Source organism: Amblyomma americanum, chromosome 7 (assembly GCF_052857255.1).
Source record: "Amblyomma americanum isolate KBUSLIRL-KWMA chromosome 7, ASM5285725v1, whole genome shotgun sequence".
In the NCBI taxonomy this organism is placed as follows: Eukaryota; Metazoa; Arthropoda; class Arachnida; order Ixodida; family Ixodidae; genus Amblyomma; species Amblyomma americanum.
The window spans coordinates 13,089,315-13,115,179 of record NC_135503.1 but is presented as its reverse complement, the minus strand read 5'-3'; the positions used below and the strand labels follow the sequence as shown (position 1 = coordinate 13,115,179).

The 25,865-nt window shown below is 46.5% G+C and overlaps 1 protein-coding gene across 1 annotated transcript in view; it reads right to left on the bottom strand.

Annotated features, from left to right (window-relative positions):
• Nucleotides 1-14,165, bottom strand: part of LOC144096957 (uncharacterized) — a 52,463-nt gene extending 38,298 nt beyond the window's left edge. The window contains exons 1-4 of the mRNA XM_077629764.1: nucleotides 14,011-14,165; nucleotides 3,719-4,010; nucleotides 2,792-2,919; nucleotides 564-670 (exon numbers count right to left, since the gene is read on the bottom strand). Of these exons, the coding sequence (XP_077485890.1) occupies nucleotides 564-670; nucleotides 2,792-2,919; nucleotides 3,719-3,936 (453 nt within the window). The 5' untranslated portion in view covers nucleotides 3,937-4,010; nucleotides 14,011-14,165. The remainder of the gene's footprint in view (nucleotides 1-563; nucleotides 671-2,791; nucleotides 2,920-3,718; nucleotides 4,011-14,010) is intronic.
• Nucleotides 14,166-25,865: the final 11,700 nt, after the last annotated feature.

Here is a 25,865-nt window from a genome sequence, read left to right as displayed (position 1 = left end):
GTTAGCCTGCGCTTCAAGTTTATTAAAGACAACAGCGCAGTGAGAGGGTTTTAGCACCAAGTATACCTTCTTACGCGCATGCGTCTGCGAATGACGAGTCCGCACATAGCGTAAAACTCAACTTTATCCTTACTCCGACTTCGGGCAAGGTTAAGCTTTAAAATGATTCGCTTTTATAGCAGATTAAGCTTTGAAGACGCCAGCTATGACTTCACATCCTGCATTATTCATTATCTCGCACATCCTCCTTTTCTTCCCTGAACCGGCTTAGCAGTAAGTTTGTACAGAATGTAAATAGGAGCAGCGAAGCTAGAAGCGCGCGAATGAGTATAGCAGAGATTTATTAGCGTTCTCAGCGCCTGCATTCGGGCTTTGAGCGTTAACACTCGCATTCCACTCAACGGCTGTCTACACTAGTACTATTTGCGGAACGTAAAGACACTCAGAATTGTGTTTCAGGGAACTGCTCAATTTTTGCTGCATCAGCTGCATCAAGTGATGTTCAGAAAGCGTTTATAGCGATGGTTGAGACAATGCTGTCTCGCTCTCTCGCTCTGACTCACGTGTATGTGCTTCTCCATGGCCGATGTGGCGATGCCTAGGTTCTTGAAAAGCTTCAGTGAAAACCGCCGCTGCTCTTTCCACAGCGGGCCATTCAGCACAATCAGACCTGCAAAAAGAAATATTTCAGAGAAAATATTGATTAGTTTTTATAACAGAGCCATTCGAGCCATTCCGGACATTCTAGCGGGGTTAGGAAGCGCGTTCCGTGAAGGTGTCGTTCCAGAAAGTATGAACATTAAGCACAAAGGAAGATTAAAGTTGCCTTTCATACTAATCTAAGACAGCATAAACTTCCCTATCGATATCTCAGTGCTGCGAGCACACACTAATTATAGCCAGTTTTAGCTGTGCGTGCGACACGGCTTAGCGTACGCAAGGAGTTTGCGGGGACGGTAGTGCGCATGCGCAGAACGCAAGCGCAAGCCCTGCGTCTTGCGTGCGTACGCTAGCCAGCGGACTTAGCGTTGCGGCGCTTGCGTGGCTTGGGTACGTTAACGTTGACAAGATGGCGGCGCCCAGCTCGCCCGCTACGGAATAAATATATGTCGCCGCTGGATTCTCCGACGCAATCGCTCGCTCAAATGGTAGCGGTTCGCTTCTATTTCGCCCAACCTTGCCCACACGTAGCGGTATAAGCGATAACTAGCCCCTGTTTTTCAGATAATTTGGCGGCTTTCAAGCTCCTAGGCCTAACCAAATGCAGTGTGTTTTCCTCGTAGCAACGACACCTGGCGAAACAGTTTTCTAGCTTTTAGTCACTTCTTACATTTTCTTCGGTTTGCATAGTTTTTCTTCATGGAACAAAAAAACGCCCCCAATGCACTCACCCTAGTTATCAGTAATAACGGATGAAATTTCCTTCAACCGAGCGTTGATGTGCTTCGACGTCTTGTCACTAGATGGTGCTACTGTTTAGCGTTCGATTGAGGGACGCTACGGCACGGCCAGCTAAAACTATACTTCGGAGCGTACAGCGTAACGCACGCAGCGCCGTAGCGTTTTGCGTACGCAAGCACTTGCGCACGCACAGCTAAAACTGTCTTATAATGTCCCGCATGCAACTCAAGCAGTCAAAACTCCTGCTAATTATATCGAACTTCCGATCTTTCTGCAAATAGACAGATATGATAGTTTAATTATATTTTCAGAATCTGTTTTCTAAGGCAATTAACGTATGGCTTCGCTGCAAGCAGCAGCCTTTGCAGCGTGTTACTTGGAAAGTACGAAAGGTGACGGATTAAAAGTATGCGCATATTTCGCTGGTTTTATGTGGAACTCTTGTAAGCGGCTATTCCTTTGCTGTTGTTAGTCCCTATATGAACTGTTCCTTCGTGACTAAGTAAATACATGCTATGATCCACACGTATAGCGCTAGTGCTTGTTACATTTTTCTAGTGCATAAGAAATATACTGCTGTACTAATTTGTCCTGTTATTATTTTAATTAGGCACTGTTTTAAGTTTAGCCACGTCTTCCGTCACTACACCTTCATCAAAAAACTTCCTCTGTACTGAAAAGTTGACGCAGTAAAAGTTTTTACGCATTCGTGAATTCATTCTTTCACAAGAAACAGAGCCAGGCGTCTTGCTTCCGGCGACAAACAGTGAGGTCGGTATGGTGACTCAGGTTATGACAAGCTACATTCCATGGCACGAAAAAGGAAAGCACAGGAAGGGCTAAAAATGTCTGTGAAAGGAGGAGAAAAGCGGAGAGAGTGCAGCGCAGAGAGAGAAAGAGAGAGTTTCTGCAAAGGCCAGAAACCGGAAAATGAAGAGTGTTGGTGAAAATTATTGACGGAAGGCTTTCTTTAGGGCCTTCAGAGTGTATACTTGTAACGTGAAAAGCAACAACGACCCTTATCGAGAGTCTGGTACTCCCTAGGCCTAGCCGCTATGCTCAGATAACCTCCTCAGACAAAGACTGATTGTCGAAGCGCACAAAACAGGCTACCGCTGTCTGCTGTCCTCGCGCAAATCGAGGGCAGAGGAGCGCAGCACGCGTTCTGTCAGGGACGCAGTCTAGACCGGCCGCAAGATAAACAAGGCGCGTATACTCGCGGCGATGTCACACTGAGCCTTGAGTGGCCCTTACGAAGTGTTCGTGCGAAAGCTGTTGCTAATGAAGGGGAATTGTTTGCATTGCAGCTTTCAAGCGCAAAGCTGCAGCAGCCCGTTGACAGTGTTTCCACACACATCTCAACTGACCCAACCCGTACCCTTTCGCTTACCTTGTGAATGCTCGTTGACTTTGAAGGGGAACTCCACGGGCCGATTGAGTAGCGAGTCCTGTGACAGGGCCTCCTTAACGGAGCAGAAGTCGCACAGGAACACCACGTAGCGGCAACCGAGGTGAACACTGCGCATATGCACCACTCTTACATGCGCTGACGCAAACAACGAAAGGAGGCAAGCACGTCCGCTACAGATGTCAGGCGTCAATCAGCGTTCAAGAATGAGGGGCTGAGTGAGTGCTTTACAGTAAATTCTGACTTCATTGTTACAGCAATGCGCCTTATCGCTGTCTCGAAGGAATTTACTGTTGTATCTTTTCGTTTGTAGTAAGCTCTTAATAAAAGCAGCAAAAACCTGGATAATTCTTTTCTTGAATTGAAAATATGTAGAGAGGAATAATGCAGCACCAATTAGCCCTGCAACATGTTTTACTAACCTGGATAAGTTTGCCGATTCAATGAAATTTGCCGGCGACAACACATCTGCACCATAAAAAGGCACACGAGGATGTTTCCGCTCTCCGTATCCATCGATATGTGGCCACTACGTCCAGGATAGAACCCGCGAGCTCGTTTTTGAAAACTGCCGCCATTGCAACTAAGCTACAGTGACGGGAATAGATTTTTCTGTCCCTATATTCTTTATGTCTATTAGAAAGGATAAATGCACATATGTTTCTTACCCTGTTCAAAGACAAATGCTTTCAAGAAATAAATCTTCGGCTGCACGGCTCAACAAAGGCGGCACTCTGAAAAAGGGACGACATGACCACCTTGCGAAGGTAGTTCTTACTGCGCTCAAACGAGGCAGTCGCAGGAACGTCACACAGATACAGGCTGTTGACTCATGTTCGGTACGTCGCGTTGTCTTTACAGTGCTACCATCGTTAAAAGCGTCAAAACGGACAATACACAATCACGTACCCGAACACGTTGCCGTACTTCTCCCTGAGAGCCTCCACGCCTCGATGGCCATCCTTGGGCATGAAGGGCAGGTAGCCGAGGAGTGGGAGGCCGAAGGGGCCGGGCGGGAGGTCTCTCCGCAGGCTCCTCTTGAGCATGTCCCACAGGTACTGCAGCAGGAGCACCCCGACTCCGGCTACCAAGCCCGTGACAATGCACTTCCAGAAGACACCCAACATGATGACACCACTGTCCAGTCCAGGATGTGGTGTATCTCAGTCTTTCACGGCGAGGCCCTTGGCCCTGTCAAGTGCTGAACACAGAGGGAGAGACGAGAAAAAAAGATTCTTTAGCATGACATTAAATCTATAAGGTGAGCAATTACTCATCAGCATCCACCAAAGTGCAGCCATGCACCTACAAAGAAAAGCTATATTTTCCTTAGCATCCGTATAGCCGCACTTGGGTGGGCGCTAATGAGTAATTGCTTCCTTATTGCAAATTTGCATCACCGTGAGGGACTCCCGTAAAACACGTAGGACTAACACAATGTCGAGTATTAATAAAGCAGAGATAGCCTTGATCTGCTTAAGAAAATATTCGTAGTATGCATGGTAGCTTGCATTGTGGAGTATGACAGTATGCCTACGAAATACAGTCGCTCTGAGCTTGACTTTGGGACTGGGATTGAATGTAGGTGTTTTGAAAGTGGAGGTAGCGCCAAAGTGTATTAGGACCATCATGACAGCCTGCAAAGTATTGGTAGTGGCGGCGGCAGGGGCTTTCCTAGATGTAGTGTATCTAGTGGTCACTGATAAGTGTTCGGACCCCCCGCCAGTATACAGGCTGTTTTACCTAAGACTTTACACAATTTTCAAAAATGGGATTTTTGAGTTAGAAGAGCGCTTTTTGCGTCGCAGCATTATCAGCTGTTTAATAGAATGAATAAGCTAACAAGGTGATTAACTAATATTGAATAGTTGACTTCTTAACTATTACGCTTGGGCTCCTTAATTATTGAGAGACATATAGCACACCGTAATTAATATCCATATCAGTTTTTAGAATTTCGACAGGCCGGTCACCCTCGGCGCTGTGGCCCAACAACACGGTGACAGCCCCAGTATTACGAGTCAGCGCCATCTCGCTGTACGAACGCTCTCATAAACAAAAAAAAAAGCTTTTAGTCGCAACGCGTGCAGCGATGAATGCCAGATCAGTCCATGCACTGTGATTACTGTTCGTTCGTCAAGCTGACAAAGAAAGAAAAGCGCCATGTTATCAACTGCGATCTGTTATCAACTTATCACACGGAACCGTAACGAAGCGAAATCAGTTGCATGCCGCCCATCGGCATCTAAGGAAGGAAGATCAGTGTGGCGCGCTTCAGGCTTCGAGTGTATGGAATATATTACCTGGAATATACTTTAAACCCGTTGTTTTTTATGCGAAGTTAAAAAAAAAACTATTGATCGTTACACAACAGCAGCTTCAGTTTTTCAATACCAAGTGCCCTAAACGAGAAATTGAAAAGTTAGCTAATGCAGATCAGTTAAATAAAGCAATAATAACAATGACTATAACAATAAATGTATAAGTGACTAGAAGCTTTATACATGGCAATTGAGTTGGTGTCACAGCTCTGTAAAAATAATTACCTAAAACGACGGTCTAATGAACTATCGCTATGAACTATCCAAAGACCATGGGGTGACTGTGCTCTGGCAGCCCCAGGTGGCCGAAATTTCCGGAGCCCTACACTACGGCGTCCCTCATAGCCTGAGTCGCTTTGGGACGTTAAACCCTATAAACCTGTGCTCGGGCAGCAACCGATTTTGACGATAACACAACTTGATCAATAAGGAAAGGCCTTTTCTTCTCTGGCAGAGACGAATAAGAACACTGAGCTAGCTTTTATCTTCGCGAAACCTCTGTGTAACACATCGAACGCAATACGGACGAGAGCAAAAACAGAACGATTATGGGAACCCTCGCTAACACATGCATCCGTAATTTCCGGTATATAGTCCGCGGGCTGTACATGTTTGAAGATCGTAATTTCACACTTTGCGTGCTCTATAGACGCTCATTTATTCATCTGCGCGTAACAAAACAGGACGGAGCATGGGGAGACACGACGACACACAAGCGCTTGTGCGTCATTGGGTGTCTCCGTTCCCCCTCCTCGTTTGCTTCGCGCTGCTGAAAAAAAAAATGATGCAACATCAGCTAGCCCATCAGCTTATCTTATTCAAATATGCAGGTGCGGACTATCAAACAGTTTTTTTTTCAATATCCCCCAAAATATCATGAAATGCCCAATGCAATTCTATCATGAAGATTTACGTTACCTGCGCTGCGCTTGTGTTGCCACCGCTTGGCTGTCCGGTTGCACGCGTGCTTGCTAGTACGAGTTGCTATCTGGATGTCGGAGAACACGAGCCTACGCAGATTTGTGCGAGTGGGTTGTGGAATCCTAGAAAGCGATCCACTTCCATGTTATCACCCCTGGCATCGCTAACGCTGGCTTGACGACGTCAGCGCCCGATAAAAAGAGCTTAGTGCAGAGGCACCCAAGACATAGCTAATGGATTACAGTGGCGGAAGAAAACAAGGCTGAGAACACAGGATGGGTGCCATTGTGTTTTGTTGACCTTGTTTTCGTGCGCCGTTGTGCACCATTAGCCATGCGTCTTCAACTAGTTCAAACCAAAGTCTTACCGAAGACAATCACGAGCCATCTTTCTGCGTGGAAGCTACATGTTTCGTGTTTTCACTGCGACAAAGCGAATCCAACAAATCAGCGCGTACGCACGCATTCGTATGCTTGGATTGCACGCCCGGGTTCCGCGTACTGTATACCGGACATTACGGCACTCTCGCGCTCCATTGCAGCACTGCGGATGTTGTCGACAATAACGCAGCGCGCCGGTGTGTTTGGACTGCCTGCTGTTGGAAACTATTCGCAGCTGAAGTGACTGCCCCTGACGGTGTCTGTACGCAACCTGCAGTGCCCAGGCGGCGCTGCAGCTGTTCTACTGCGCGATTAAAAACTGTTGCCGTCAGCCGCTTGGGTCGCGATAAACGCGAGAGCGCATTCCGAACAGTTAGAAGCACATGCTTGGCTCATGGCATTCCTTGCGTGGCTGTTCTCTACGTAGCCCAGTTAGCTGACGAACGCTGCGCGTGGCTTCGACAGGGTGCGGAAACTCACGGCCCTAAGGGCAGGCATGTGGTGTGGAAAAGAGCGCCTAAATAACTGACGGGAGGGTTAGCACTGAGTAATGCGAGATTCAACGACAGCTGTTGGAGTATTTTCATTTCGTTTCATACTGAGGTAAACAATGTCAGAGTGACAGGCATGCGTGTAAAGTTATACAGCAAATTTCCTCACCCCATTCACTACGACGTCCCTCCTAGCCTGAGTCGCTTCGGGACCTTAAACCTCCACAAACCTAAGCCATCTCTCACCTTCTATAGTCACTACCGCCGCGTTCTATCCCGTGGCAGTCAGCCGTTAACATTTGTCAGTGCTAGTCCTGCCGTGTTCTTCTCCGTCCCGTATTTTTTTCCCGCTGATATCTCTCAAAATGAATATACATCTGGCCAAACTTTCGGTTGTTTTGAACCACCCGTTGGTAACGCACTCTTTCACTCTGGCCATACCCTCCTCCTTCGAAGGTAACCACCTTCCAGGTGGTTCCTGTGGTAGCCACTACCCGGTTGCGCATTTCCCCACTATCCATATACCCTCTTCCTCCTTGCCTGTGGTTACCACCCTCCAGTTACGCCGAATACTACTACTACTACTACTACTACTACTACTACTACTACTACTACTACTACTACTACTACTACTACTACTACTACTATAATAATACTACTACTACTGCTACTACTACTGCTGCTGCTGCTGCTGCTACTACTACTACTACTACTACTACTACTACTACTACTACTACTACTACTACTACTACTACTACTACTACGACGACGACGACGACGCTGGAAACGGGCCACATCGATTCAAATATGCATGCTCCTTTCGGTAAGCTGCGGTACGACGCTACGGTTTCCACTGCAAACTTGATCAAAGGTTGCCTATTGCGATGTAGGCTTGCCGTTAGACATGGGTAGTCTTCTAGAAGCGCGCAGGACAGCTTCATTATGTGGTTATCCTGAAAGAAGCTGTAGGAAGCGACGGCCTCGGCCGTTAACCACAGCCCACTTGGTGCAAAGCGCAAGAGGGTGGTGTGCAAAGACGCTCGCGTTCGGAAGACAGCGCAGAAGCAGGAGCACAAAAAGCGTCCGTGTGAGGAAGCCGCTGCCGCCGCCTGATATTTGCCAGTAAATAAACTGCGCTGTGCTACGTGAGACAGCGCAGAAACTGTACATTGCTGAGCAGAAAACCGCTCTCAGCCAAGCTTATCCGCGTAGCGCTGTCAGGTAGCTCACGCTGATTAATGCGCTAAGCCACTAAGCTCAGCTCTGCCGATTTTCTGTCTCTCAACGATACAACAAATTTTTTTCCTTCTCATACGTCGCGCTGTCCTATACCACTAACTCGAACTTTTTAAGCAGCCAAGTATGACTGCCTTCGCAAGATTCGGAAGGGTCAGCCATAGGGCTGAACATTAAAACGATAAATCACGGACAAATATCACCCACTTGCCATCTGCTTCTGATAATTAAGGACCACTGTTAGAGTGAAGAAGGTTTGGGTGTTATCGCATTAGCAGCACTTCTTACCATCTGCTTCTGATAATTAAGGACCACTGTTAGAGTGAACAAAACTTGGGTGTTATCTCAGCGGGGCTCACACGCGCTGGCATCTGCTACTTCAGCAGTGCGTGATAATTAAGAAAGAACACATGTGACAAGGAGTCTACACCAGAGCCAATGGTTATTCCTATTTCTTCCTACGAATCAACATATCTGGTTGAACCTCAGCATCTTGTTTTTAGAGGCTCGTAAAGAAAGCGAAACGCTAACGGAGCGCCACACTGTGTAGTTATCGAGGCCGAGTAGTGACTACTCTTATAATCATCCAATGTTTGCACCAATATTCGATTGGCACAAACGGAGCGCATGGTTAAAATTTAGTCGAAAGCTTGATATTTTAGATTCGTTTGTAGTACATCATGGGCCCGAGTGCAGTTATACTGTTGCCTATTATGCTGATCATTGCACAGCTTAGAATCGGGGTTTCTTACTGGTCGGTTAGTCTTCAGACATTCTGACTTAAAAGGATGCATTAACTTACTGGTACATGCCAAATTTTTGTCCTGAAGTAACTTGCAAGGTTCCATTAACAGTGCTTGTGTGAGAGCATTGTGCGCAAAACAGCTAAAGAGGGGACGTGCACCACATGGCAAGTGTACTTTCTAATTAATTAATCTTTCAGGCATAAAATGAATACATTAATATTTAACATTGATCAACATCACAAATTAATTAGAAAAGAAAACATTGCTTCATGTTTTTCTTCATTTCTCTGATTGTTGGCTTTCTTCATGCATATCTACCTATAGTGTAAGCATTTATGGTATCTTGTTCGTTTTTTTTTGTGCTAACCTGTGTGATGCATCTCTTCAGTACCATGAATTTCTTACGTTGCCTTATGCATTATATTTGTTGCCTTCGCAATAACGACGCTGGTTGTGAGACAGCGCTCCTATGTGCAAGAATAAACCGTTCTTTCGTACTTGTCCGCTTGCGCTTATCTAACTATATAGAGGTCTAGCTTGGTTATGCCATCTATTCTAATCTTCCGTTTTCTTTTAACGTTCTATGATATACTGCAAACGTAGGGATGATCTCTAACCGTGTGATCAGTGTGGTTAATGCAAAATAATTTTATATGGCTCATCAGTAATGAAACGGGCGGCGTTTACCAGCAGCAGTGGACCGAAAACACCCCAGAGAGGTCATAATGGTCTCGCATGACGTCATCAGTAGACCATAAGATAGTGACGCCTACAGCAAAGAGAAGTAAAATTTCTTGCCAAGGTGCGGGGAACTGAACCAAGGAACTTCATACTACTAGGCGAGAACGCAACCCATAGGCCACAAAACAGCGTTGCTGCGTGCGAATAAAAGTGAGCCTTGTGTATGCGTTTCTTTACGACTGCATGCTAATGAGTAGGTGCGTCATTAGAAAGGAAGAAATCTTTAATTAAAACTAGCGACAGAGCTCACGACGAGACAATGCTTTCGTATTTGAAGCATGTGAGTAGACTTAAGTGCCCTTCGCATTTTTTTACTATTACACAGCTCTCCTGTATTCGTTAAAATTTCTCTCTCTCTGCCTCTCTCTCTCTCTCCGTAATTTTTTCTCTTTAAGGCAGCCAAGTTTATTCACAGCTTTTGGTTCGCACTGCTTCTCTGAAATATTTTTAATAATTTTCGTCTACGAGTAATATCAGTCGTGTAGTTCACGTTTTTATTAGGCCTAAAGAAATCTCCGCATACTGCGCAGAGCGACGCAGCTTCAGGGTCTTTACAAACGCACAACGTCTAGTTGCTTTTGCTTCGAGGGAAGCAGCTGGCTGACCTCCGCTCGTTGCGCAAGTGGGCAGTGTCCTCCGAGGGGCTATCTACAGGGACTGGCTTCCTGGATAACGTTCAAGGAAGCCAGCGCCGCGACCATTGTGTGCATTGCTGAATAGAGAACAATCATCGCGCTTGCAGAGAAAAGCGTGCCAAACGCCTGCATAGTAACAGGTCGCAGCTCAGAGTTGCTGCAAAGGCAAATACGGCCTGCTCCAGTTACGCTCGTTCTGCGCAAAAGAAGGCATGATAGCATCGCAGATACGGGCTCGTGTGACCTATCAGTTGAGTGCACTGATGTCGCCAGGTCACCTTAAAGCCGATCCCTTCTTCTCAGATTATTAATACACTCTCTTCTAGTATAATCATAACCATTATCATCCCGGCTAATTACACGAAGAGACAAGGGGCTTTTCTTTCACTCTGTGACAACAGACACAAATACCTTCTTCGTGAAATAAACACGGACGCAGAACAGTTGCCACCGATAAGCGTTCGGCATCGGGTGTCGCGCTTCGTGGAAAATAGAAGTCAATGAAGTGGTAGTTCTCCTGGCACTGGACGCCGCGGTGGCTCAGTGATTGTGGTACTCAGCCGCTGACCCGGAAGACGAGGCTTCGATCTCAGCCGCAGTGGCCGCGTTTTCGATGGAGGCGAAATGCTAGTGGCACATTTAGTGCGCAACGTTTGTGCATATTCAAGAACCCAAGGTGATAGAAATTATCCGGAGAAATCCACTACGGCGTCCCTGATTACCCGAGCCGCTATGGTACGTTGAACCCCATAAACCTTCTCGAACCCATTGCACTCACTGAGCTATTTTAGGGCTTTTTTTTTTCTTGAGTGACTGAAACACTGGGATCAACGGACTGGCTCGGACGAGTCAGCACTGGCGCCTGAGAACGCTGCGCACTTTGGGCGCTGAAGAGTTTTGTGTTATACTAGATTTATTTTTAGGCATTTCGTCTGTGTTACTGAACAGCGGGTGTCAGGTGCCCACGAACGCGAGCAGGGCGGCCAGTTGCGTCTAAAGTCCCAGCTCTAAGAGCAGGTGCACCGCACTCCCGGACGTCTACGCGCCCACCGGAAACAGTGCGCGTTTCCTCTGGCTAAGGGCAAGGCATGGAGGCGCACGGGGAAGTTGATCGTGAATCAGGGCCATAAGTGCCCAACTCGACACGTGGTGCAAAGCCCTGACTCCACGCTATTAAGGACTCGCAGGAAACACATCCCTTCCATGCGCGTCACCCGCCTAGACACAGTCGCTGCAGTATCAGATTTCCTTTTCTTTCCGTGATGGATTCAACAGCCCCACACAGCAGTTGGTCATCATCATCATCATCATCAGCCCTACTACACCCACTGCAGGGCAAAGGCCTCTCCCATGTCTCTCCAATTAACCCTATCCTTTGCCAGCTGCATCCACCCTTTGCCTGCAAACTTCTTAATCTCATCCGCCCATCTAACCTTCTGCCGCCCCCTGCTACGCTTACTTTCTCTTGGAACCCACTCCGTTACCCTTAAAGACCAGCGGTTATCTTGCCTTCGCATTACATGCCCTGCCCAAGCCCATTTCTTTCTCTTGATTTCGACTAGGATGTCATTAACCCGCGTTTGTTCCCTCACCCATTCTGCCCGCTTCCGATCTCTTAACGTTACACCTATCATTTTTCTTTCCATGGCTCGCTGCGTTGTCCTTAACTTCAGCTGAACTCTTTTCGTTAGCCTCCACGTTTCTGCCCCGTAGGTGAGTACCGGTAAGATCATGCTGTTGTACACTTTCCTCTTGAGGGAAATTGGTAAACTGCCACTCATGATCTGCGAGAATTTGCCATATGCGCTCCACCCCATTCTTATCCTTCTAGTTATCTCCCTCTCATGATCCAGATCAGCTGTCACTACCTGCCCTAAGTAGACGTATTCCGGCACCATTTCTAGGCTCTCGCTGCCAATTGTGAACTGTTGTTCCCTTGCTAGGCTGTTGAACATTACTGCAGTGGTGCATTGGCTGAAGCGTTCTGCTGCTAATTGATCCTGGCTGCGGCGCCTGCATTTAGACAGAGGGGAAATGCCATCGTATTTGTGTACTAAAAATCTAGGTACGCCTTATTGAAGAACCTGCAGACGGTCGTAATTAATCGGAAGCCCTGGTCGCACGCCACGTCTCACAGGTCGCAGTGCATTTTTGGGCACCTAAAAACGCATTAAACAATTGGAGATCAATCATTTGCGAGAGGTCTTTGCTAAGCTGCGTACATGACTTCCGTGTTGGAAGTGATGCTGAAGATCGATTTTACTTTTTTGCGTTCTCGCCTAAACAGCAAAGGCTCAGCGAGAAGCAGGTTGCCCCATAAGAAAAATGCGAAATTTTTATTTTACGATGTGGCTGAGGTATTACAGTTGCTTTCAGCGGCCAGGATCTGGGTTTTTGTGCACACAACTAAACCGCTTTGCTGCGTGTTGCTGCAGGCTTTGAAGCTCGCAGGGGCGGGTTCCTGGCCATACGTACGTAAATTTGCGACATTAACGATGTGCAGTTTTCTTACAGTCCTCCTGTAGAGGGACCACCGCGCAGGGCAGAGAATATATTATATGCTCTTTATTTTTTACTGTGATGAATCCACACAGCATGCTTGCACCTAGACATCCTTCCGAGAAGTTCTCCTTTTGTAGACAGAAAAAAAAAAAGAAACACGACTTCGCTTTTTCTGAAACAGTGATATGACACTGGGAGAGTAACATAGGTGAAGTTACATACTCGATTAAGCACGACTGAGCGACTAATTTAGCAACACAGTCGACAGGAACAAGTGATGCAACTACTTATCGCGCTTAATCTGTGCGCATTAGGTCTACGCAGGCGCCCAGAGTCTTCCTTGACGTAAGATCAGGGTTAAGCGGAAAGTAACTTTTTATTTTTTTCATATATTTGTGAACCGGGCGAGAGCTGCTGTAGTCCCCGCAGGGCACTCACTACACTGGGGTCTCCATCAAATCAGCAGAGAAGGCTTCGCTCAATAAATAAACATTTTTCATTCATTCATTACGCAGGCTATTTTACATATCTTAAATTCACGTGGCCATTTTTTTAGTCCACGCTGAGTTTGCACTTGACTCCGCTGAATAATTTGTTAGAGTCTCTTGGTGACAGACCCGAGCACATGAATCAGAATCAAGATTGACCTGGTAACGGATGCTTTGTGAGCGCTATGCTAATGCTGTCCACTCGACTCGCGACAACTACTCATTGAACATGAGTGTCTATTACTTATGAATATTTGCTTGCTATACAGTTCTTGTGGCAATAAAGCAGCTACTACCTACCTCGGCGCTTAACGGTTATTGCTTTCGGCAGCGGAGCTTTCGGTCGCGGGATCAGTTTTAGAGGTGAAACGCTAAAATGCCCGTGCGCTATGCAATGTGAGTGCACGTAAGATAACCACATGTAGTCGAAATTGTTCCTGATTCCTCCCCTACGGTGTCTCTTATTACACTGGGTCGTAACGTACTATACCATACCACACCGTACCGTACCATACCATAACTTACCATACCATACCGTGCCATACCATAACGTACCATACCATACCATACCATACCATACCGTACCATACAACACCATACCATACCTTACCATACCACACCGTACCATAGTAATTGGCTAGCAACTTGATTGCACACTGGTTAATAACTTCCGTAATATATTTTTTTCTCTCTAAAAATGTGCTCGTGGTCGCTACATCACATTGACACGGCTTGCTCACCGGTGCTGCTTGGTCCCAGTCTGCCCGAAGAATTAGTCTCGCGCAAGGTGGATCCGCTCGTCGGTCCAGACTCCGGCGGAGCGCAGCCGATGAGTGGTGGGCGACCGGAGCCCACACTGCCGCGTCGGAGACCGGTGCCAACGGGAAGTCCTTGGAGGTCCAGGAAGCCGACAGCGCCGCCTGCGATAGCGACACGTGCGCGCCTGTGTGCGGATAAGAATTACTGACGCGGAAGTCAGGCTGCCAGTCATTGGTCGACCACGAGACTGCGAGGTCAGGCAGGTGTAAACAGAAAATAGTAGTAAATAGAATAGTAGGCCGTTCGAAGCGCGCTCAGAGAAACGACGCTTAAATGCACGGCCGATTTGGGGCAGATTGGAGCAAAAAATAGATTTTTTTGAATAGAAATTGCATAGTGAGAAAATTCAGTTTGTAGTAACATTTACCGTAGTTAAGGAAGTTTTTGGAACCGCTTGCTGCGTTTAAATGTTGAATAGTCAAACGATTTATAGTTAATTGCTACCGTGAAAGACTCAAATTTAAACCTTAAGTCCTCAAAAATGTTTGGTTTCAATTTTGTGAAGTTTAACGTCCCAAAGCGACTCGGACTATGAGGGACGCCTTAGCAGAGAGCTCCGGTAAATTTAACCACCTGAGGTTCTTTAACGTGCACTGACATCGCACAGTACACGGGCCTCTAACATTTCGCCTTCATTGAAATGCGACAACAACAATAATAATAATAATAATAATAATAATAATAATAATAATAATAATAATAATAATAATAATAATAATAATAATAATAATAATAATAATAATAATAATAATAATAATAATAATAATAATAATAATAATAATAATAATAATAATAAGTTTGGGGGAAGCAAATGGCGCAGTATCTGTATAATACATCGGCGGACACCTGAACCGCGCCGTAAGGCAAGGGATAAAGGAGGGAATGAAAGAAGAAAGGAAGAAGGAGGTGCCGTAGTGGAGGGCTTCAGAATAATTTCGACCACCTGGTGATCGTTAACGTGCACTGACATCGCACAGCACACGGGAGACTGCCGCGGCAATTTTCACGATAATGAGGCTAATTTCAAGAGACGGAGGCAGACTGTGATAATGAATGAAGGAATTTGAAAAGAGCATTCGAAACCTAAAGACGGAAAAAGGCAGATGTCATTACCAGTCGATCATGTGCGCGTAAAGAAAGGTCAGCAGTGCACGCTTGCTAACTCATCGTTTCTACATCACTGGCTGACTTCCTCCTCCATTTCCGACTTTCTCGGCCCCCTTTTTTTCCCAAGCCGCAATAAAACACAAGAAAAATTGCACAAACACGGAGTGACATATTTCGGAAACAATTTGCCTACTTCACATAGAGACTCCATGTAACAGAATAACCCGGTTTCGACACTGCTGTAGCATGTTTCAAGCAATAATTTGCCGTAATAAAAAGCATGCGGCGCATCTCTTCTCGCCTTGTCAAAAAGCTGCTTCTGATGCAGTTATCAGACTAATGTATATTCAACAGCGAATTCTCAAGCTCTAGCAGTAAGATCGCAGCAGAACTAAATAAATACCTACTGTCGCTATATTGAAAGGAAAGACTGTACCTAAAGGAGCTACAAGATCATTTCTATCATTGCACATACAGGCGGCTTGGTATAGAAACATGCAATCCAAAATTGTAAATAAGGCTGGCAGTCAGTGTATTTGCATGCGACTCTAAGCGACCAGGTATTTCTTGCGGTGCAGTTTTGTCATCTATGCGGGAAATGAAAACCTAACCATGTTTTCTTTTTAAATTACATAGCGACATTGCGATCCGACGAAGGAAAAAATGGTGAAATAAGATTATTTGCATTCGCTTTGAACTTAAAATGAATAATAAACATCGAGATTTTTTTTACTGTCCACAATTTCAACCCAAAAGGGATGCGCCAATGTTCGAATGTCCGAATAGACGAAAATAAGTCGAAATACGAAAAGCTTCGCTGCATGCGCGAGTCGGGAAGCTGGTACGAACTTAAGAGTAAAAGAGTCTTGTGATCCCGAGTAGTCAGGATAGGGACGCTCTTCGTCTCTCAGATCTTTGGTTTGCGTATGTCTTCATCTTTTGGTAATCAGTCTGGCTCAGTTTCCTGCACGATGAACAACCAACTGGCCCTTGTTCTTGTGCTGTTCGAAAAGTGGCTGTTTTGTTTTTTGCTCTCTCAGTGACAGGTTGTCGATTGTTGAAAGAAAAAAAAAACCTTGGGTGAGAGCTTGGGAGCTGCTTCACCGGCCTTTCTTTCTTCCTAGTTTCCCTCCTTCTTCCGCTCACGGCACACATCCAGGCAGCGAGCTCATCATAGGCTCCGTATTTGCGTGCAGGTAAACGGGCCTCGCTGATAATGCCGACCGGCTTCGAGCGCACAGGTGCGTTTATTGGCATCCCCATTGCCTCACCTGTCGGGCTCGGGTCCAGGGACGCGGGGACGGCGGCTTCGCTTGAAAACGTCGCACCAAGGACGGTACGCTTTCCCACACTGCAGAGCCAAGTCCCGCGATCGGCATTTTATGACCGCTGCATTGTTTCTCTCCGGGACGAGCGCCCTGCATGAGGCTTGCTCTCACCGGGCTGCCGGCCAATTTTCTCCGTAGAAAGTGCTCTTATCTGGCCGAGGTTGTGCACACAGACAGGGTCTTTGACTCGCCACCGGGTGACTTTTATCTATCGCGGGAAGCGCCACTGCAGAGGCGACGGCTGTGAATGACACGAGCTAACGCGAGCCTTGCATTCGTAGTTAGGCTAAGTGCTGCCGTTGACTTAAAACACGTGCTCTAGGCGGAGAAAGGCTCGTGGACTAAGGATGCAGCAAAATGGTCTCACAGATGTCTCCGCCTAGTTTCTAGAGCTCATGTGATTACATCCTCGTGAGCGGGCACTCCTCGACCAGCATAAATTTGTCTTGAAATCATATCTTGATAAAATCTTGTTCTTAGTGATAAGCCGTTGAACACAGAGGTTTTGTAGTGAGCCAGGAAATAACTCTGTGATGTCTGCAAAACTTCCCTGAAGCAGTTATGGCCTAATTATCATAAGCTTACTGTTAAAACGGCTAAAACGGTTGTTAGAACAACGGTTAGATCAATGGTTGCTGGAACAATGGCTTAAGAATTCAATACCCCGTATGCGCCGTGGCAGGTAGAAGGAAAGTGACATTCAGGGAAAGTACCGGCGAAGGTCGAGTCGACATCGTCACAGGTGAAACTATCTTTTTCAAGATAACCTTGTTGTCATTCGCGAATTCCTTTTATATGCGCCTCTTGTTGCGACGTCCTGATAGCCCATGTTTTTCCTGGTACGCCTGTCATTGTTCCCGAGGCCTTGTCTTTCAGGGCGAGTTCCTGTGCCCTGTAATGTGACGTCATGATGCCACGGTGCTGCTGCCCCTTCAAAACAACCGGGAAAAGATGACGAGGCCCTTTAGAAACAGACAGGCTCACGTGTGGAGGTTTAGGCTAGCCTTATCGGAGCTACCCCAATTGCTTCGACCTCCCTTCTACTCTGAGACTCCCATAGTTTTGGTTTTTCACCTTGATTCAGGATCACATTTGGCACCCCATCATCGCAAATGTTGCTAGTTGAGCACCTCTCATCTGTGCTCGTGCGTGTTTCTCATCTCTATGAGCCACAAGTGTTGCAGTTTCTGCTGGTTTTTGTAGCCCCACTAATGCTTAGGTGCAGTCTTATGTGCAAATAAAGTGTCAGCCAGGATTGCGGATCTATTGAAGAATATTTCAACGTCGAACTGCGCACGTATTGAAGAATATTTCAACGTTGAACTGCGCACTTATTGAAAAATATTTAAACGCCGAACCGACCAAAGGTTGTCACTTGTTTACTGGGTGAAATGTCCTCTGTAATTTTTCTGCATCAGCTCGTTTTCCGTACTTCAACATGTTGTTCTCCCAGACACATTTCTTGCAGGCGCAGTAGACGTTACAAAGAAGGGGCAAAGAAGCACAGATTGCTAATAATTATTCTGTAAAATACATGACGGAGTAACCCGTTTACCGCCAAGAGAGAGAATACGGAAGGTGAGAATAACCGATATGGTAACATTTTGCACATCAATATGCAATGGCTAAAATGATGAGTTACATTAAATCAGAAGTAACGCCTATTGAATCACAATGCTATCTTTCATATTTTCCAGTCTTTCTTGAGCATCGAACACGAGAGCCTGGGAGGCAATATGCTTACAACTTTTTTATAGACCATAGTCTTTTATAGTAACAATGACCTGCATCAATTCGTGGTCCGAGCGAAAACTCTAATGGCCAGAAAAATACTAAGAATTCTTCAAAATATCTCTCCTAAACCATACCTGAAAGGAATCAATGACCACGCGCTTCCCCACTTTTCTATAGGAGTTAGCTAGGGTGGTAACGGATGTGCCCATTGTAAAATTCCGTAAAACGTTTTCCCCTTAGTTTTTCAAATTTTGCGCATGAATGTAAATTATGGTTAATAGTGACAGGTAGCCTTCTTTCGTTTTGACAGAATAAAGCTTTGTGTAAGGTTAGTTTGCCCAATGCGAAGACATCATGAAGTCGCTTTAATGAAACGTTTCTGGTTCCTGCCTGATTTGTATTCTCCTATGATAGGTTCTACAAGCAGTAGCTTAATATTGACTCCAATATTTCATTTAGGAATGTCATTAAGTTAAGAAGCCTGCTGTCACTTTTCTTTCAATGCAAGTACGCTGTTTACAGATGACACGTAACTCTGCAATGATGTTTTCTCGGCATTACGACGGATGTACAACGCTTTAGCTGTCATATTTTCAAGATTGAAAAGGTTCTCCTGTGTTGGGTGTCTACTATTGTTATATCTGTATCCTAAAATTTTCCTTCCAAGATACTTTGTGGTCCTGCCACACCCCATCTGTGAACCGGGGAATAGATAGGCACGCAGTGAAAGGATACAAAACGTGAAAATTTTATTCAGTTCATCTATGCTAAGATATTGTGAGGATATTTTGTATAAACTCACTTCAGCCCTAAAAAGTGCCGGGTCAGCTAAATGGAGCTTCCTAAGTCGCGATTTAGTAGGGATGACTACAGGTGAGGATGTCGAGGTGATTGTAATAGGCGAGTGATTGCTTCTTTGTGAATCGTCTAAAGCATGCCATTTAAAATCGGCGAAAAGATAGTGTGAACTTAGACATATCTATGCAGCTCATTTTTTCCTGCTCTCGAGGAGCAGTATATTTGTTCGCCTGCAGTCAGCAGGCAGACTAAATATTGCACAGATGAAAATCCTGTACAAACTGACCTCTTGTACCAGTTTTTTTAATTTTCCCCAAGACAAGCATGTGTGCTAAAATCTCCAGCTATCAAATACCGCTCCTATAGCTGCTATAAAAGGTAATCTAACTAATCGGGGATTACTTTGAGATGTGACTAGAGATATACCGAGCATACTGTAATGGTCCACGTAGACTGTTTTGCAGGTGGCGGAGTAGTAAGCTACATCCACCGGAGGGGTGCATAGCCCTGCCTCAGGCTCCCTGCGCAGGCCTGGGCAGGTGCCGAAAGCACGTGTGGTCCATAGACCATTGCACCACATGGAAGGAGTTCTTGTTTGCAATCAGTGAAAATGCGCCCTTGTTGAGTTCAAGTCATCTTCCCGCCTCTTAAAATACGATAATTTTTTTAGACTTCAGCGTTGTAACTAAAATATTTTCTATGGTGAACATGGCGTAAAATATGCAGGGTGCACCCCGTCACAATACCCCGGTCTGCAATGTGGGTGGTGGTGAAAACATTTATTAGGAAGGGACAGGAGGTATGTTTAGATCAGCCCGTAAGGGGCCGATCCTTGCAAGCACTAGGTCGAGGCACCTACTTTGGGACCCGCCCAGGCGCGCCCAACTGTGAATCCTCGTCGCTTTTGCATCTATTCTCGACGCCGAGATCGACTGTTGTCTTTCCTTCGCTACCGTTCTTTTTTGTGCTTGTTGAGCGGCCTTCGGCTCACATAATCAAATCACTGCTTCATCGCCGTACAAATCGTTCCGGAAGTCTGCAATCGCACCACAGGGAACATGGGCACTTGCATATAAAATGTCTCATTGTAACCGAGGTGTGCAGATGAGATATGCGTCTTTATCAACTTCTGCAGTCAAGCTATGGCACACCTTGATGTAGGCGCTGTAAAAGAGTGATAAGAAAAAGCAGACCTGGTAACGTTCGTTCTTACCGATAACGCAAGGAAATTCACAGTGTCTGATAAGATATAATCAGAGTTTCTCGGAAGCAAGCGGGCATAAGAAGTGATTGTTGCGCCCATTGAAAATTGGCTTTTGAAAGTAAATGTCCCAGTACTGTGTCACTTCTTGGTTCACACCTCAACCGTGCCGTGACGGAAGGGATGAAGGTAAGAGTGAAAAGAAGGGTGGGAAGAAAGAGAGAAAGGGGTGCCGTAGCGGAGGGGATAATGAAAATTTGTTCTGAGGAAAGGAAATGGCGCAGTAACTGTCTCAGATATCTCGGTGGACACCCGAACCACGCCGTAAGGAAGGGATGAAGGAGGAAGTGAAAGAAGAACGGAAGAAAGAGGTGCCGCAATGGAGGGCTCCGAAATTATTTCGACCACCCGGGGATCTTTAACGTGCACTGACATCGCACAGCACACGGGCGTCTCTTTGCGTTTCTCCTCCAACGAAACGCGGCCGCCGCAGCCTGGTTCGAAGCCTAGAGCTCTGGCTCAGTTGCCGAGCGTTCTAACCACTGAGCTAACACGGTGGGCATTTTTGCCAATCATTAATCGATGCAAGACAGAGGAGAAAGAGAAAGCGCTCGTTCGTTATGTTGGGACAATCCGCTGTTTTCAGAACTTTCCTGTAGCTGTCAGGGTTGACAACCCCTCGTCTCCCTTTCCACAACCCGACCCCCACCCTTAAGTGACCCAGTTCTGGTAGTCAAGAAAGTAGTTTCCTACTCTTGCCAAACACTGTTCTTCCTTCTGTCAGCCAAGTTATGGAAGTGGCTGTGACGTTGAATGCGGGCGCCACTCGGGCAAGGAAATAAAGAAAACAACAGCCATGCCTATTGACGCACGCTTAACTGAAGCCTTTACCTTTGCTGATTCTCACTTGCACACTCTAGAAGCGTCGTAGTACATGCCCATTCGAACTACCCTCTTAAATATAGCTCCAGAAAGGTTTTTATAGGTCAAGCATAATAGACTGGCTGATTCGACTCCTGAAACGCCGTGCATTATCCATTTGTTTTATTAGTGCTTTTATTTTATTTGCGTGGTTATGAAAAACCTTACGTGGAAACAAAAGTAAAGAAATAAACGACCTTTTTGTGAAATAAAATCATAAAGCTTGAGGAAGGTCGGAACGACACTAAAGGTGCAAGAGATAGCGCGTTTTGAGCCGAGCCACTATTCGCAAAGAAGATAGAATGCGCTGATGCTCCGGATATTCGTTTAATTCTGGTTGCGCATGCAAAATAACCTAAGAACAAAGCAGCAAATACCTCTCGAAGAACGCCTCCTAACCGCCGCGGCGGTTCAGTGGTTAGTGCGCTCGGCTACTGAGCCGGTGGTCTAGGGTTCGAACCAGACCGCGGCGGCCGCGTTACGATGGAGGCGAAACGCAAAGGCGCCGCCCGTGTGCAATGCGATGTCAGTGCACGCTAAATATCCCCTGGCGGTCAGAATTATTCTGGAGGTCTGCACTCCGGCACCACTTTCTTCCTTTCTTTTTTCACTCTCTCCTTTCTCTCTTCCTTTACGGCGTGGTTCGGGTGTCCACCGAGAGATGAGACAGTTACTACGCGATTTCCTTTCTTTTAAAAGCGTTTTTAGAATTTTCCAGTCATGCTAAACCGACCACCGTTTATTTGTAGTGAGAAAAGAATTTTGTGTAGTTACTACAGAGAAGTACTACAAACAGAAAAGTACAGAAAAATACTAGAAAACAACAGAAGTTGTCGTTGCGTCCAGACAACAAGACATTTTATGTTTTTGACACGGTTCTGAAAGTTTTTTTCACCTGGGTTGGGGTTGTTATCAGCACATAATCTCCCTTTTTCCTTTTTATCACCTCTCACCGCAGTCACACTGCTTCCTTGTCGCGGTAAGGGCGTTGCAAAGAGTAGAATTGTGATTGCGTCGTAATCAGCTCATGTAGCTGCACGAATGCCCTGGGGAGATGGCAGCTCTGCAGCACTTCTGCTATTATTACCGCGCAATATCGCCCCATTTTCGTCATGCTTCCAGTGAAGCTCTTATCGCCCCTTCTGTCGGGCCTTCTTTACAAGGATGTCAACTTCAGTTGCTCATGTGTGCAGTGCAAAGACAGACAAAATAGCGCTACGGCAGAACAAAATTATCTGCATGTTCAGGAAATTTCTGATTCTCTTATCTTTCCGAAAAGAACCGAGTGTTAGGTAGGTAAACTCTTTTATTGCGCCCAAAAACAGGGGACCAGTCAAAGGACCGGTTGCGCTGACTTAGAGGAGGTCGGCGGGGATCCTTTGGGATGCCGCGGCCTCCACCGCGCGCTGGATAAGCCAGCGTTGGTCTGCTGGCTTGGAAGTACACAGGAGAGACTCCCACGTCTCTGGGGTGTTTGCGTTGTCTCTGTTGTAATGTGGACATGTCCACACCATGTGTATGAGTGTGGCCGGAGTTGAGCAGTGTTTACACATGGGGGCTATCTGTTCCGGAAAGATCTTGCTGTATAAGAGGGGGTGTGGGAAGCTGCCAGTTTGTAGTTTGCGCCATTGGACGGCCTCGCGCCTTGTTAGATCGCGGTGTGCGGGAGGATATGTGCACCTTTGGAGTCTGTAGTGCTGGAGTATGTCCGTGTAAGTGGTGAGTAGAGATAGTGAAGCGCGTGGGATATTAGTGTCAGCGGAAGCAGGGTGGCTGATCATACTCTCGGCTCGGCAGCTGAGATCTCGAGCGAGTGTGTGTGCCTGTGCGTTTCCGCTGAGCGACTCGTGGGCTGGAGCCCAAAGAAGTAAGCGAGATGTGGAAGAGGGTGCTGTAGAACGTAGAATGTGTAACGCCTGGCAAGAGATACGGCCAGCATCGTAATTGCGAATAGCCTGTTGAGAGTCACTGATGACGACTTTGGTATTAGGGTCGGCTAGCGCGAGCGCAATGGCAACCTCCTCAGCTGCGGTGACTGTTTCTGTATTGCGAATGCTGCAGGCTGTGTACCAGCTGCGGTGAGGGGCGAGAGCTACCGCCACCATCGCTGGCCTCGATGGATGGTAAGAGGCGTCCGTATACGTGACGTCCGGACGTCCGCGGAAGCGTTTCTCGAACTGACGAGCCCGGTCGGCCCGTCTCTCGGCGTGGTGTTCCGGGTGCATCCGTTTGGGAATGGGAGGAATGCGGAGATTTAGGCGATATTCCGATGGAAGTTCAGCGTAACTTGGGGCCGATCTCGGCGGGGAGATCCCAACTTGCTGCAGTACCGCTCGGCCAGCGTGTGTGAGTGAGAGCCGCTCATACTGGGCGGTGAGGGTTGCTTCGATCAGTTCGCTCACGGTATTGGAGATTCCGAGAGCCATGAGCTTATGGGTAGCTGTGGACATGGGAAGACCTAGGGCCGTCTTGTATGCTTTTCGAAGTGACGCGTCTAGCCGTTCGCTTTCGGCACGAGTGAGACGTAAGTAGGGTCCAGAGTAGGTAATGCGGGAGCAGACGAAAGCTTGAACGAGGCGCAGGAGGTTGGACTCTCGCATGCCATGATGCTTGTTGGAGATTCGCTTAAGGAGGCGTCCGATCTGCACAACCGACTGGTCGATGCGTTGGATCGTGATGTTGTTGCTGCCGTTGGACTGTAGATGCAAGCCCAGGATCCTGATGTTGTCTGTTCGAGGAATCGGGTTTCCTTGCACCTGGAGGTTGATGTCCGGAAGTATCTTTGAAGGGCGTCGTCCCGGGGAAGGAATGATGATATACTCGGACTTTGTCGCCGAGCACGTGAGGCCAGTGTTACTCTCAAGGCTCGGTTACGAGGCGTGTAATTCAGAGTGTGTCGCGAAACCTAGTCTGCACTTCTGTTGCTGCCTGCTTCTATTAAAGCTAGAAATAACATTCATTTGATGTAAATGCTTTCATTTTCATAAAGATTGTTTTGAAGTTTACGCAAGTTATTATACGTTCGTGCTGACGCCCAGTTGTAAGTGTGGGGAAGAAGAGTTTGACGTTATCTATTAAATTACCTGCATGTTAAGCAATTTTCTGTTGTTACTGATTTATATACAGCGTTCCATCGGAGAGTTTATTGACGCATTGATAGTGATAAGCAATTACATAGTAATTTCTTGGAAATGGTAGAAGAGTGGCGTGTGCTATTGACCTTATATAGCCTTCATCGTGAATAAGCGCACTCTAGTAGATGTTGCTGTTTATTATTTGCCCTATTTTATTTTTATTGTACTTTTACTGCCTTTGTAATCCTTTTCATATTGGACTATGTTTTCTTCATATGCTTCCTCAGTCACTCCTTTCTAGAATGTTTTTGGGGTATGCCTAGGTTATAAAAGCAAATTAACACATGTAGTCAAAATCTGCAGCAAAAGTTTGGTCGCACATAAGCTGGCTTATTATGTCTGCAGTTATTCTCGTGACAGAGTTAAAACTCTTTCAAGTTACCGATAAGTCTGATGCAGTATAAATTTCCAATTTATATGTCCAGCAAGTTCTCTACTTTGTTCTTTGGGCACCTGGAGGGAACATCCAGCGCGCAAAAATTTAGGAGTTTCTGTAGTTACGAAGTACCTAAACAAGACCTATAGTGGTTTGAGAATCGGCCTCTCATGCTAGAGGTGCTGGGTTCGACTCTTCGTGCCACCGGCTACCCACCGGATTTGCATCAGCCACAAGCTTCCCCCAGCGCTCCGGTTTCCTGGGGTAAAATGCTTGGGAAAAGTGCAATGGACGAAAACTGTTTCCGCAGGTCATTCGTAACAAGATAATAGAGGTAATACTTTTGAGGTGATGGATAAGTACTTTGGACACTATTAACTTCGAACAGTAATTCAGCAATTTCATGGCTTTGTGCAAAGGTGCACCTTTGTAAAGGTGCAGGCAATGATGCAGCCTGCTCATCATATCCATTTTCGCTTATCACGCTGCGTTGGCACGATAGCTCTGGTCTTACGCGAGCGCCGCTGTGTCGAGACCAAGCGTTCGATGGCGTTCTGAAAACCGGCTTTTAGTAATTGCTCTTTAACAAATGGAGGGTGCGTCTATGGGTAGGAGGGGGGGGGGGGGGGTGTCATCATTGGTACTTCACGGTATATTTATAGCATCCTGTAAAAAGTAAGACAATGGCCAGCCAGCGACTTCCTTGCTAGCAAGAGTATGCAGCTTATGCCCGAATAATGCCTCCCATACCTTGCGACGCCATCGGCACGCAATTCCATGCCGTGAGTATAAATAGTCTTCCTTCGTGGGGTGAAGTGTTAAATGTCATTATCATAATCATTGCCAGCCCAACTACGCCCACTGCAGAACAATGGCCTCTCACTAACCTCCAATTAACCCCGTCTGGCACCGGCTGCGGCCAACTTATCCCCGCAAAGCTTCCTTATATCATCCACCCACCTAACTTTCTTCCGCTCCCTGTAACGCTTGCCTTCTCTTGGAATCCACTCTGTTGCCCTTAACGACCACCGGCTATCCTGCCTGCGCATTACATGGCCTGCTGAAGCCTGTCTCCTCTTCTTGATTTTGACTAGGATGTCATTAACCACGTTTGTTCCCTCACCCTCTCGGCTCTCTTCCTGTCCTCTCTTCCTGTCTTCCTGTACCTCTCTTCCTG